Source organism: Strigops habroptila, chromosome Z (genome assembly GCF_004027225.2).
Source record: "Strigops habroptila isolate Jane chromosome Z, bStrHab1.2.pri, whole genome shotgun sequence".
Taxonomy (NCBI): domain Eukaryota; kingdom Metazoa; phylum Chordata; class Aves; order Psittaciformes; family Psittacidae; genus Strigops; species Strigops habroptila.
The window spans coordinates 15,677,596-15,692,647 of record NC_044302.2 but is presented as its reverse complement, the minus strand read 5'-3'; the positions used below and the strand labels follow the sequence as shown (position 1 = coordinate 15,692,647).

Below are 15,052 nucleotides of genomic sequence, written 5' to 3'. Positions count from 1 at the left end.
CTCCATAATCCTTGTCAAAAAGACTGTATATATGGCACATCTGGTTCCAATGTAAGATTAGAAATGCACCCTTCCATATTACCAAAAGAGCATATTTTAGAGGAACTTTAATGTAGCTGTCACAGTGTGCCTGTGACAGGATGACAATTAAACTAAATCAATTGGCAAGCGATATATGCATGCAGATACTACCAAATATATTAAGCAATAAATTTGTGAGTATTTTCAAACATTCAGCAACAACTCTACCAGGATGACAGTAAAAAGCCTCATGGGAACAGTGCCTTTAAACATACTTAAACCTATTTACAGTATTATAATGTACTAAAACTGTAGACTAATTTTTAGTTAATCACTTGCTAATTGCTGAGCTATCATGAGGAAGAGGACACCTTAAGAAGATACTGTCACTCCAGCTGAGCAGACCTCATGGAACTGAAAACTGAAGTTTCGTGAATAGAAAAGTATCTCTGACAAAGATTTTTTTTCCTTCTTGTCAGAAAGCAAACTGTATTTGTGGAAGAAAATATGTTTCACAAAGCTAAAGTCAGAGTTTTTTACCTTTAACTCTTGTATTTTAAACCTATATTTAGTTTGGCAAGTTGATCTTTCTTAGAAAACATATATTTGCAAGGTAGAACATATCTAAAAAGCTTGACTCACAAAAATGGGGATAATAAAAAGAATTAAAAGCACATGGGTTTACTCTTTGTATCTGTATCACACATCTACGTATTGCTATTATGAGACCTTCATTCTCTGGGTACATTGTCTCCAAGCAAAGAACAATAAAAATCACTTCAACCAACCACACCTGCAAGTTGCACACAAAGTGATTACACTCATCAAACAAACACTTGCATCAATACCTTGCCCCCCTTGTCTTAGTTCTAGTGACTCCCAAACAATTTATCCTCCCCTAAATACACTACTGGTGGAATCTAAAAAGTCATCATTATCTTTTCCCATACTATGCATCTTCTACACAGTTTAACACCCAATACAATGAAGTATTCTCCACTTGTGAGTTAGTTTTTCCTGAGACATGGGAAGTCCAGGCTTCTGACAATAAAACTGGTGGCTAACAAAGCAAAGAGCCTGCAGGAGGTTTGGTGGCCAGGCTCTGCTTGTGCTTTCAGAGCCACATTCCTTGCTGGGAAGCACAGATTCCAATCTCCCCATCTCTCAGGTTACTTTTCCACTGATGAGGCTTTCAGGGCTTGATCCAAAGCTCTCAGAAGTCAATGGAAGTCTTTCAGTAAACATCAATAAGCTCTGGATCATACCCTGAAACACTGTGAGGACCATATCTAAGAACTGTTAAGTCTGTTTACCTCCCGTCATGCCTTCTTGTTTAAAGAGACAACATTAAGAAAAAGAAAAAAAAAAAAAAGGGCAACTTAAACATTTCCTCCAGCTCAGCTTTACACGAGAAGACCAGAGGCAAGAGGAAGGGTGGAAAGTGGCCAGCGTGGTAACTGCCAGGACAAGCAACATGTGCAGTGACTCTTATGGAGAAAGCCTGCACCCCATTATTAGCAAAGAGCAAATAAATAATAATACAGTCTTCGGGGACTTCTCCTTTCCAGAATTCCTCTGCCAAAATGTCACAGCCGAACTTGTGCACCAATCAGAGTGCACAAGCTTGCATACACTGGCCGGGTGCTGGGATTTGCCCAGAGATTCTCTGTTTGTTCCTGTTTCTGAAGGGGTTTGTTCTAATCTAGTGCCCAGACACTGGCGGACAGGTCCTCTTACTCCTTTGGCTTTTGTGCCAGCATTAAGTTTGCTCCGCACCTCCTAACTTCATCAAAGGACTGACAGAAACCACCCACGGTGCAGTCCCTTGGAGCAGCGTTAGGGCAGAGCAAACCCAGCCTTTGCACAACCGATCCTTGGGATGGAAAGAGGGATGTAGAAAGAGCTTTTGGTTTTCCCCGTTTCAAAAAGGAGGGGCGAGGGGTGGGGGAAGCGAGGAAGCTGACATACCCTGGAGCTGGCGAGCCTGCACACAGCCCGGTGCTGGCAGCCTTGCTGGAGTCTCGAGCTGCTGCCTCCGCTGCTGCTGCTGCCCCCGGAGTATTTCTGCTTCACCATCCAGTCCTCCAGCCCTCTGCGAGCCAGAGAGGCGTTCACCGCAAAACTATCACCTAGAAAAGAGGAGACAATGCCGCCGCTGAGCCGCCCGCAGAGCCCGCCCGGCCCCCACAGCCACCGGCGCCGTAGCAGTCCGCGCGGCATCCCCCGGAGCCAGGGCAGGAGCGCACAAACCGCGGCGGAAAGTTGAGGAGAGAGGGCAGGGGGCCGGGGACAGGCACCCGCAGCGGGAGAAGGCGTTCAAAGTTACTAGTAGTAAGGAGCCATCCCTACCTTCTGGACTTTCTCGGGGTTTACAACCGGCAGCTAGGCAGATCCGGAGGAAAGTGTGTGGGGGAAATAATAAAGGAAGATCATTAGACACCAGTATAAAAATCACAGCAACAAACCGAGTAAAATCCGAATGAGGGGAAGGGGCTAAGGAAGTAGCAAGTGAAAGGAACTAACCATGTTTCGAGTGAAGTTTCCCCATCTCTCTGCATTGATCTGCAATTACGATTCATTTGACTGTTTTCAGTAGGGTCAGGTTGGCTTCTTGTTATTTTCGTAGATCTATAAAATCCCAGCGTGTTTAGAAATCCATGTGCTCAGCTTCCCCTGCTCAGGCATACGCGAGATCAGAGCTGTGCTCCTCTCCTGCAGCACAGTCCGGCATCCCCGGCTCGGCTCCAGTCTTCCTCCTCTCTCCTCTCTTTCCCAAAGACAGAGGCGGTTACAAAAGACCTTACTTCACCCACCGGGGAACATGATTGACACCTCATTGAGATTAGACCACTTGCAGGCAGCCTCCGCCTTCCCATTGGGCCGCGGCGGCAGATAAAAGGGGCGAGGGAGCCTTTTGGAGGCTCCAAAAAAAAAAAAAAAAAAAAGGAGGAAAGAAAGAGAAAAGAAAAAGGAGCAGCCGGGGCGCGTTTCACTTCCAGCCAGGCACGGGCGGCGGGGCCGGCCCGCTCCGCTCCCCGCGCAGCCCCGCGGGGTGCACACAGTGCGCCGTGCTGTCCCCGCTGCCCCGAGCCACTGGCGGCCCGGTCCTGCCCGGGGCAGCGCCGCCCTCCGCGGACCCCCGCGGAACCCCCGCGGGCAGCCGGCTCTGCGCGGTGCCTCTGGACTCACGGCAAAGCGGTTCCCCCGCCCGGCGCAGGCTCTGGCTCGCAGGCGCCGCTCGCCCGGCGGGGTGCAGGAGGGAGCCGAACTCCCGCGCTGCTCGTGAACCAGCCCCGTCATCCCCGGCACTGGGACGCGGTGCCGGAGCGCTCCCGACTCGCTCGAGTCCCTCCTTAGCAGTACCTGGACCGCGAAGGAAACCGGCATGTCCGGAAAAGCAGTTGTGCGGTTGACTTTGTCCCGCAAACTGTGTTTTACGGGCATCCCTGCGCACAGAAGGGATCCTGCTGAGTCTCTGTTAGCGCCAAAACGCAGTTCTCGGGGTCAGATCTAAAATCCTTTCTCAGTGACTCACAGTGCTGGCAGCAGCTAGACAAAGTCTCTATCAGCATTGTAATAATAACTCTCCTCGTTTCGGCTGGGATAGAGTTAATTTTCCTCCTTGGGTTTAAACCACGACGACAATGATGATGATGATGATCAATCATCATCAATGATAATGATAATAATAACAATGATGATGATAATAATAATAATACCTTAAAATAACCTCCTTTTCTCCTCCAGTCTATGGGTGATGTATTTTTTACATATAGAATAAACTAAAAGGAAACTTGCTCTTTCATAAAGGCAATTCTCAGTCATTAAACATTTTCTTCCTTCCTCTGGCTGGTCATTATTTTTGTGTTTATGAAAATCACATCTCCCTTGAGATCCTTCTAGTTCAACTAGGAGAGATAAAAGGCAGCGCATAGTAGAGTCAGAACAAGAAAAAACGAAGGCTTCTGAGAATTTTCCTCAAGAAACTACTAGTCAAACTGTACAGGGATTGACCCAGATGGGCCTGGTCCAAAAACTTCAAGGCCACATCTGTGCTTTCAAATCCATATGTTTCAAGCACAGGGAGGAAGGAGTTAGACTTGGGAGCTCATCTGAAAAAAGGATTCAAAGCATATGTAGTAACACTTCTGCAGGGAATTGGGACAGAGGGAGGAGGGTGAGGCTTGGAGCTCAGTTTTAGAAGGAATTCCAAAGCACATGGCTGTGGAGAAGGGCCAGTATGGACCGCCTGCGCAGCACAGCCAGTGGAAAGCCGTTAAATGAACCATTTAAAGCCAAATTTGTCTTTGGATGACTGCAAAGTCATTTCTCACATTATTTCAGCTATTTACCTGTCTAGCAAAGAAAACACTTGCATTGTGAAATGCAGCCATTGCAACAGCATCAATTGCTTGTCAAAGAGCTAATCACATGTGTCTTTTGTGAATCTCTTTTTAAATGTATTTTAATAATTTATTTGGCCCATTTTTATGTTGTGTATTTAAAGTGGCATATTTGTTCCTTTGAAGATTGCCTCTTGTTTTGGGGAGAAAAAGGGGAAGAAAGCGACTTAGATGAAGCAGATTCCTTGGGGCATGAGCCTCACCTAGGCTTGAAAACTTGTAAAAACTCTCTGATGCATATAAAGAAATTTAAAATTGTAATACCTATTTTATTTTCTCCTCAGTTTACCCTTTTTTAACTTCATCAGCAAATGTTTTATTTGGGATATCACTTATCTTTACTGTTTATGAGAGAAAACACCATAGAGGAAGTGCCCCTCAATGGTATGGATTTATTAACTGACTTTGTGAAGTGGTGGCCGCATCACTCAGCTCTTGGGAACAGAGTGAGGTCTTAGGAATGTCATGATTTCAGCAGCTCTGAACCAGTGACCAGGGGAAGAAGACCTCGCTTTCACAGCAGATTACAGAGGTCCACTTGTGTACCCATTACAAAGATGAAGGGACTTGCATTTGTAACACAGTCCCTGTTATGCAGCTCTGCTTGCCTATATGCAATGTTTGTTGGAGTTTAAAGCAAGCTCTTTTTAATTACAACCAGTGACGCACCCTGCAAACCAAGATTTGTACAGGAGAGCCGATCCAACTAAAGAAGCCCAAATGTCAGTGACTGACTCCATGTACGATGGGATTCAGAGTTGCAATGCTTGGGCTTAGGAGTTACACAAATACAGGCTGGCTACATTACAGTGGGTAGGAATCACAACAGCAGCTATTTCTTTCTCTGAATGGGAGAGAGTTTTAGCTACTAATAAAGGGCCAAATATTGAGATTCTTAGCGTGGTTTTCAGTTGATTTCAGGAGGATTTAGCATGGTATGGCAACTGATCAGGGACGTCAGGATGTGAATCAGTAGAATTATAATGATCCTCAAAACTACAGGGACCTCAGGACACACAAAGAGGTTTTTTTCCCCTTCCATGGAGCCAGAAGTGTGTTAAGTAGTGACGTCCAGTAAAATATCAGGGTAAAGTACACCATTCATAAAACTGTACTAATGGTTAAAGGGTCTCTAATTCAACGCAGTGACCCCAGTGAAAGCTATGACGTACAGTATTATTCATTGCCCTTTCATTAGTGCTGACTATACTCTACATTTTCAGAGGATGGGAAACTCTTTTGAACCTTGATATACTATAAATTAGTTGATGATAGGAAATAAATGTACCTATCTTAGCCAAGGGACAAGGGAATAAGACCACTCTGGGAATTAATTTTCAATATTCAATAGCATAGTATAAAATTCATGACAATACCTGGCAATAGTGAGAGTTATATCATTAATTAGATTGAGAAGAACCCTGTGTGTACTGAAGGTTGTTCTGATGTCCTGACAGATGTCCTGATGTCGAGTACTTCTATGCCGTCATATCAGCCAAACCAACCCATGTTTGATTCTGTATTTGCATATTAGCTACAGAACAGCAGGCAAAAATATGTGCTAGCCTAGTGTATGATAAAGTAAAACAGCATTGAAAAGGTTCAATTCAACATATACCTAAAGACAACCAAACATGGTAAAAGGACGTTTGAAGGCAAGGATCCTAAAATCAGTTGTTTAGATGTGAGAGTAGAAACATAACACTACAGTACACACTAATGGTGGACCTGGCTTTAGCCTGGTAGATGTAGTCAGAGATCACATAAGATACAGACCTACAGATGTAGCCTGTCATAGCAAGCATAAATAGCTGATGGGATTCACCTCCCCATTATGCACACTCAAAAGTCTGTGCAGACGGAGAAAGCCCAGCCCTGCACAGCACACAAGGCACGTGCCAGAATCACTAGTGCCCAAGGCAGAGAAGGTCTATGCTTGGTGCCCAGGACAAGTCACCAGTGGTACACCCCTTCTGCCAGGCTGCTGTGTCCTGTGTGTAGGAGCAGAGGGAGGAGGGCAAATAGGCATGATGGATGAAAGAATCACACTGATTTCCCTGTCTGGGTAACAGGTAAGTGGTAGGAAACTGCTTTCTCATTTTTCAGCTTTATCGCCTTTCTTTTCTTCCCCTCTCCTGCCGTGTTCCCATCCAGCTGACGATGAAAAAAGTCAGGGATTGGCCTCCCAAGGTCTCACATGGGTGTTGTTCTTGTCCACCTGGAAGTGGCATACAGGTCATGCTAGACCACCTCCAGTAGAAGTGAGGGTTGAACCGTGCTTTTTAAAGTGGAAAAAAACCTCAAACATGCAATTCTCAAAAAACAGTGCACACAGAGGCAGTGAAATGCAAATTGTGCTGCTCCTCCTCTGCAGCAAATAATCTATGTCTACATTTCACAGAAGTGTTTTAAGAAAAGGCTGCTCAGTAGTGAAAGGAAACACATAAAATTGCATGTTTCTAAAGATTCTCTGGTGCTCTCAGCACCCATTGTCAGAGACAACCTGAAATATATCTAAGCTCTCAAGATTTCCAGGATCCAGCTGATACAGAATGTTGAACCACATCCCTCTCAAAATCTCGGAGGGTCACAAACCACAGTCAATCTCCATTTCAACCACTTTCTAACCAATCCCCTTTTACTCCATCAATAAGGAATTGGCCACAGCAATGATACCTCTGCAACAATTGCTTCAATTACTATCCTGCATTTGAGGTCACAATCCTGCTCTTACAGGTATAACTGATCCTTTTAATAACATTTAAATTTTGTTTTGGTGACCCTATGAGTGCTTTAATCGTTCACTCCCAACACACACAAATGGGATGCCTGTCACAAGACACTGTTTCAGCTCTTGGGTCTTTGTCTTTGGTGCCTATGGTCTTGGCAGTTTTTTCAGCACTTTTGCCTCAGGCGTTTTGCAATCTGGCATGTCAGCACCCACTAGCTTTAGCAACTTTGCAGCCTTGGCTTATTGCCTCAAAGCTTTGGCATGAGTCTGCACTGTGGCATCCTTTCAACTCCAAACCTACTTGCTTCGCAGGTTTTCTTTGTTGGGTTTGATTTTTTTTTAGGATGTCAGCAACTGCCCTGACCCTAGAGGGGAAGAAAGACTGATCAGCAGGTTCAAACAGTGTCTGTGCAGCAGAAAGATGTCTATCATAAATGAGCACATTCACTACATCACTTGCTCCACTGTGTAAGCATGCCAGCTATTGCACATGCTCAGGTACCATGAGAAATTTTTTCCAGGCCTTCTTCAAGATTATCCATAAGCTTCTAAAAGCCTGTGATGATCTGCTAGAGAAAACCTTGGCAAACTTCATAGTCCTGGATTGTTAAAACTCTATTGTCCTGGGTTCAGCTATAGCAGTCATTTTTCTCCTGCTTAGTAGCTGGTGCAGTGCTGTGTTTTTTAACTTTCAGCCTGGGAACAACGCTGATAACACCGATGTTTTTAGTTGTTGCTAAGTAATGTTTATTCCAACCAAGGACTTTCTCAGTCTCATGCTTTGCCAGGGAGGAGGGGAAGCCGGGAGGAAGCAGAGACAGGACACCTGACCCAAACTAGCCAAAGGGGTATTCCATACCACAGCACGTCATGCCCAGTATATAAACCGGGGGGAGTTACCCGGAAGGCCCAGATCACTGCTCGGGTCGGGCTGGGTATCGGTCGGCGGGTGGTGAGCAATTGTATCCTCTCCCCTTGTTATTTCACTAATCGTTATTATCATTGGTGGTAGCAGTAGTGGTTTTGTGTTATACCTTAGTTGCGGGACTGCTCTTATCTCAACCCGTGGGAGTTACATTCTTCCCATTCTCCTCCCCATCCCTCCGGGAGCGGGGGGAGGAAGAAGGAGGGGGGGGGAGTGAGCGAGCGGCTGTGTGGTTCTGAGTTACCGGCTGGGCTCAAACCACGACATCTATATTTCCATACTTTAGCGGATGTAGTTTCCATCATTAAAGTATTTTCTCCTTCACCTCTCTTCAAAGCCAAGAAATCTCATCACAAAGAGATAGCTGTTGCGTTTAAGGGTTGGTAGTTCAGGATGACAAGTGCTGATTCAGCAGATTCCCTGCTCCCCACCACGACCTCCAGGAGACAGCTAGGTGTCATCCATGCTGCCTCCATTAAAATACTCCTGTTCAGATTGTACCACATTTCACAGGGAAATGAATCTAAAAAGTCTTAAAATGGAAGAACCCACAAAGATGAGGATGTAGGCTCACGACAGGTTAATCTTTGTTCTCACCATCTATTGTTCTGAAAGTCCACATTAGCAACTGCTTTCAGTGAAGGCCTGAGTTTTGGTGCAGCTGGAAGACTTCTCTGGTAGAAATGCTTTGTTGCTGTGAACTGCCAGTTGTCACCTGTTGTGTCTTGCAACTCCTTTCCCCGGACCTCAACCGAACTACGGAATATGCGAAAAGATTTCACCCGTCTTCCAGGGGAGCACATTGTCACCTGGTTGCTCCGGTGCTGGGACAATGGGGCCGACGGTCATGAACTAGAAGGTAGGGAAGCCAAGCAGCTGGGATCACTTGCTAAGGAAGGAGGAATTGACAAAGCGATTGCAAGAGAGAAGCGAGCCCTCAGTCTTTGGAGGCGGCTCCTGGCAGCTGTGAAGGAAAGGTTTCCCTACAAAGACGATATTACGAATCGCTCAGCCAACTGGACCACGATAGAGAAAGGCATCCAGTCCCTGAGGGAATCAGCCATTATAGAGATGATCTATCGTAGGCCGGATTCCAGGAACACATCCGTAGACCCAGATGAAGTCGAATGTACACGACCCATGTGGCGGAAACTTACACGGAGTGCGCCATCATCGTATGCCCACACATTGGCATCAATGACCTGGAATGACGGAGTATCACCAACAGTGGATTGCCTGATTCGTCAACTCCGAGAGTTCGAAGACAATCTCACCCCTTCCATCATTTCAGCTGTGGAAAAACTGTCCCAGGAGTTCAAACAATTGAGAGACGATTTATCCGATCTATCCAGCTCTCCACGCGTACCAACCCATGTCTCAGCTATCAACAGAAGGCGCCCTACTGCTCGAGAAAGAAAATATACGAGGTACACGCCACGGGCCACCCTATGGTTTTACCTGCGGGATCATGGAGAAGACATGAGAAAGTGGGATGGAAAACCTACTTCAGCTCTGGAGCAACGGGTGCGTGAACTGAAGAGGAGAACAATGGTCAAGGATGATCCTCCCAGGAAAGCTGCTGCTCCAGTCTCTGGCGAGCAGTTTCCCAGATGGAGCGAAAGAGCTGATTTTACTCCAGCTCCTGTGATAAGGAATACTAATCCCTTTCTACAAGACAGAAGTGGAGAATTTTGTGATCACTATTAGAGGGGCCCTGCCTCCAGCCAGGTGGAGGAGAGGGATAATCGGGTTTACTGGACTGTGTGGATCAGATGGCCTGGCACATCAGTCCCACAGAAGTATAAGGCTCTAGTAGATACCGGTGCACAGTGTACTCTGATGCCATCAAGGTATCAAGGGGTGAAACCCATTTCTATTTCTGGAGTGACAGGAGGATCCCAAGCGTTAACTATGCTGGAAGCTGAAATCAGCCTGACTGGGAGGAAGTGGCAAAAGCACCCCATTGTAACTGGTCCAGGGGCTCCATGCATCCTTGGCATAGACTATCTCAGGAGAGGGTATTTCAAAGACCCAAAAGGGTATAGATGGGCTTTTGGTATCGCTGCCTTGGAGACAGAGGAAATTAAGCAGCTGTCCACCTTACCCGGTCTCTCAGAGGATCCTTCTGTTGTGGGGTTGCTGAAGGTCGAAGAACAACAAGTGCCAATTGCGACCACAACAGTGCACCGGCGGCAATATCGCACCAACCGAGACTCCTTGATTCCCATCCATAAGCTGATCCGCAGACTGGAAAGCCAAGGAGTGATCAGCAGGACCCGCTCACCCTTTAATAGCCCCATATGGCCAGTGCAAAAGTCTAATGGAGAGTGGAGATTAACAGTAGACTATCGTGGTCTGAACGAAGTCACACCACCATTGAGTGCTGCCGTACCGGACATGTTAGAACTTCAGTATGAACTGGAGTCAAAGGCAGCCAAGTGGTATGCCACAATTGACATTGCCAATGCATTTTTCTCAATCCCTTTGGCAGCAGAATGCAGGCCACAGTTTGCTTTCACTTGGAGGGGCGTCCAGTACACTTGGAACCGACTGCCCCAGGGGTGGAAACACAGCCCTACCATCTGCCATGGATTGATCCAGACTGCACTGGAACAGGGGCAAGCTCCAGAACACCTGCAATACATTGATGACATCATCGTGTGGGGTGATACAGCGGAAGAAGTTTTTGAGAAAGGGAGGAAAATAATCCAAATCCTGCTGAAGGCCGGTTTTGCCATAAAACGGAATAAGGTCAAGGGACCTGCACAGGAGATTCAATTTTTGGGAATAAAATGGCAAGATGGACGCCGCCAGATCCCCACAGACGTGATCAACAAGATAACAGCAATGTCTCCACCAACTAACAAGAAAGAAACACAAGCTTTCTTAGGTGTTGTGGGGTTCTGGAGAATGCACATCCCAAATTACAGTCTGATTGTAAGCCCTCTCTACCACGTGACCCGGAAGAAGAATGATTTCAAATGGGGCCCTGAGCAACAACAAGCCTTTGAACAAATTAAACGAGAAATAGTTCATGCAGTAGCCCTTGGACCAGTCCGGGCCGGGCCAGATGTGAAAAATGTGCTCTATACCGCAGCTGGGGAGAATGGTCCTACCTGGAGCCTCTGGCAGAAAGCTCCAGGGGAAACTCGAGGTCGACCCCTTGGCTTTTGGAGTCGGGGATATAAAGGATCCGAGGCCAGCTACACTCCCACTGAAAAAGAGATACTGGCAGCCTATGAAGGGGTTCGAGCTGCCTCAGAAGTGATTGGAACTGAAGCGCAGCTCCTCCTGGCACCCCGGTTGCCTGTGCTGGGCTGGATGTTCAAAGGCAGGGTCTCCTCTACACATCATGCAACTGATGCTACATGGAGTAAGTGGGCCGCACTAATTACACAACGAGCTCGAATAGGAAATCCCAGTCGCCCAGGAATTCTAGAAGTCATCATGGACTGGCCAGAGGGCAAAGATTTTGGGATGTCACCAGAAGAGGAGGTGACGCGTGCTGAAGAGGCCCCACCATATAATGAACTGTCAGAGAGTGAAAAGCAATATGCCTTGTTTACTGATGGGTCCTGCCGTATTGTGGGAAAGCATCGGAGATGGAAGGCAGCTGTGTGGAGTCCCCTGCGACAAGTTGCAGAAACTGCTGAGGGAGAGGGTGAATCGAGTCAATTTGCAGAGGTGAAAGCCATCCAGCTGGCCTTGGACATTGCTGAACGAGAAAAATGGCCAGTACTTTATCTCTATACTGACTCATGGATGGTGGCAAATGCCCTGTGGGGGTGGTTGCAGCAATGGAAGCAGAGCAACTGGCAACGCAGAAGTAAACCCATCTGGGCTGCTGCATTGTGGCAAGATATCGCTGCTCGGGTGCAGAACCTGGTGGTGAAGGTACGCCACGTAGATGCTCATGTACCCAAGAGTCGGGCCACTGAGGAACACCAGAATAACCAGCAAGTGGATAAAGCTGCTAAGATTAAAGTGGCTCAGATGGACTTGGATTGGCAACATAAGGGTGAATTATTTTTAGCCCGGTGGGCCCATGACACCTCAGGCCATCAAGGCAGAGATGCAACATATAGATGGGCTCGTGATCGAGGGGTGGACTTAACGATGGACACTATTGCCCAGGTTATTCACGAATGTGAAACATGTGCTGCAATTAAGCAAGCCAAGCGGTTAAAGCCTCTCTGGTATGGAGGACGATGGCTGAAGTACAAATATGGGGAGGCCTGGCAGATTGACTATATCACACTCCCACCAACCCGCCAGGGCAAGCGCTATGTGCTTACCATGGTGGAAGCAACCACCGGCTGGCTGGAAACATACGCTGTGTCCCATGCCACTGCCCGGAACACTATCCTGGGCCTTGAGAAACAAGTCTTGTGGCGACACGGCACCCCAGAGAGAATTGAGTCAGACAATGGGACTCATTTCCGGAACAACCTCATAGACACTTGGGCCAAAGAGCATGGCATTGAGTGGGTATACCACATCCCCTACCATGCACCAGCCTCTGGGAAAATCGAACGGTACAATGGGCTGTTAAAAACTACACTGAGAGCAATGGGTGGTGGGACTTTCAAACACTGGGATACACATTTACCAAAAGCCACCTGGTTGGTCAACAGTAGGGGATCTGCCAACAGGGCTGGCCCAGCCCAATCAGAACTTTTACGTACTGTAGAGGGGGATAAAGTTCCTGTGGTGCACATAAAGAATTTGTTGGGGAAGACAGTCTGGGTTATTCCTGCTTCAGGTAAAGGCAAACCCACTCGTGGGGTTGCTTTTGCTCAGGGACCTGGATATACTTGGTGGGTAATGCGGGAAGATGGGGAAGTCCGATGTGTACCTCAAGGGGATTTGATTTTGGGGGAAAACAGCCAATGAACTCAATTGTACGCTGTTGCCTGCTCTATAACACTTTTATAGCCCACCAGCTAGATATCTTCAGGTCACCAGCCATTGACCCTGACTTCCCTCCGATCATCACCTCAACAAAGAATGAATTTTGAGGAAACCAGATGAGCTCAGCAGTGACCAGATGAGTTTGGCGGTATCATCAGCAGGCAACAACCCAACACCATGTACCGTCCCTCCTGCCCTGAAAGACTATTACAAGAGATGGAACCTGACATCATGGACTGGATGAGTTCAGCAATTTTACAGGGATTGGTCCATGGACTAGGGAACGATATCTTTCTCTGTGTGTGGGTGTGGGTGTATATATATGTGTATATATGGGACAGGGGTGATGGTGTGCTGAGAGATGTGGGATCTGAGCATGACGTGAATGGTATGGAATAAGGGGTGGATACTGTCCTGGGTTCAGCTATAGCAGTCATTTTTCTCCTGCTTAGTAGCTGGTGCAGTGCTGTGTTTTTTAACTTTCAGCCTGGGAACAACGCTGATAACACCGATGTTTTTAGTTGTTGCTAAGTAATGTTTATTCCAACCAAGGACTTTCTCAGTCTCATGCTTTGCCAGGGAGGAGGGGAAGCCGGGAGGAAGCAGAGACAGGACACCTGACCCAAACTAGCCAAAGGGGTATTCCATACCACAGCACGTCATGCCCAGTATATAAACCGGGGGGAGTTACCCGGAAGGCCCAGATCACTGCTCGGGTCGGGCTGGGTATCGGTCGGCGGGTGGTGAGCAATTGTATCCTCTCCCCTTGTTATTTCACTAATCGTTATTATCATTGGTGGTAGCAGTAGTGGTTTTGTGTTATACCTTAGTTGCGGGACTGCTCTTATCTCAACCCGTGGGAGTTACATTCTTCCCATTCTCCTCCCCATCCCTCCGGGAGCGGGGGGAGGAAGAAGGAGGGGGGGGAGTGAGCGAGCGGCTGTGTGGTTCTGAGTTACCGGCTGGGCTCAAACCACGACATCTATATTTCCATACTTTAGCGGATGTAGTTTCCATCATTAAAGTATTTTCTCCTTCACCTCTCTTCAAAGCCAAGAAATCTCATCACAAAGAGATAGCTGTTGCGTTTAAGGGTTGGTAGTTCAGGATGACAAGTGCTGATTCAGCAGATTCCCTGCTCCCCACCACGACCTCCAGGAGACAGCTAGGTGTCATCCATGCTGCCTCCATTAAAATACTCCTGTTCAGATTGTACCACATTTCACAGGGAAATGAATCTAAAAAGTCTTAAAATGGAAGAACCCACAAAGATGAGGATGTAGGCTCACGACAGGTTAATCTTTGTTCTCACCATCTATTGTTCTGAAAGTCCACATTAGCAACTGCTTTCAGTGAAGGCCTGAGTTTTGGTGCAGCTGGAAGACTTCTCTGGTAGAAATGCTTTGTTGCTGTGAACTGCCAGTTGTCACCTGTTGTGTCTTGCAACTCCTTTCCCAAAGGACTTCTCATAGCCAACTCAATAATCTAGGCTTCAGCTCATCAGCAAAGTGGAAAGGTGAAAAAAACAACAGATGATGCCTAAAACCAAGACACTCTTTCTACCATGTATCTCTATAGCCAAGGAAGCTGGATCAGTTTTTCCAGCAATTTAGAAGCAACTGGCTTTTTCAGTAGACTTGAGTAGATGTCGGTTCCACAATCTATTTGCTTGGAATCTGACTGCAGATCCACCGAAAGAATTAAAAGATCAGCCAGAACTACCACGATTTTTCCTGTCAAAGTTTCCCCAAGGAAAACACGGTTCCTATCCAAATGAAATGAACTTGCAGTTTATTTACAAATCTGAAACACCGGGGATGTCCTTCATAAGAAAAGGCAGGCAATCTTTGAGATTTTAAAGTGGGATTTTTCTGAGGGTTTTTTCAGTGGATATTTTGCTGAGAAGAAATTTGCTAACAACTAGAACAATATGCAGAGAAAGAGGAAAAATAACTTTTGCCAACATCGTGTACAGTGTGCTAGACGTAAAAAGAAAAGAAGCAAAGTAAAAAGTAGTGCCATGACTTCAGTAATCAGAACCTTTCCTTCAGCATCTAAGAA

The 15,052-nt window shown here is 46.8% G+C and overlaps 1 protein-coding gene across 1 annotated transcript in view; it reads right to left on the bottom strand.

Annotated features, from left to right (window-relative positions):
• Positions 1-3,037, bottom strand: part of NKD1 (NKD inhibitor of WNT signaling pathway 1) — a 112,203-nt gene extending 109,166 nt beyond the window's left edge. Inside the window, exons 1-3 of the mRNA XM_030471086.1 lie at positions 2,545-3,037; positions 2,371-2,403; positions 1,990-2,150 (exon numbers count right to left, since the gene is read on the bottom strand). Of these exons, the coding sequence (XP_030326946.1) occupies positions 1,990-2,150; positions 2,371-2,403; positions 2,545-2,569 (219 nt within the window). The 5' untranslated portion in view covers positions 2,570-3,037. The remainder of the gene's footprint in view (positions 1-1,989; positions 2,151-2,370; positions 2,404-2,544) is intronic.
• Between the last annotated feature and the right edge of the window lie 12,015 nt (positions 3,038-15,052).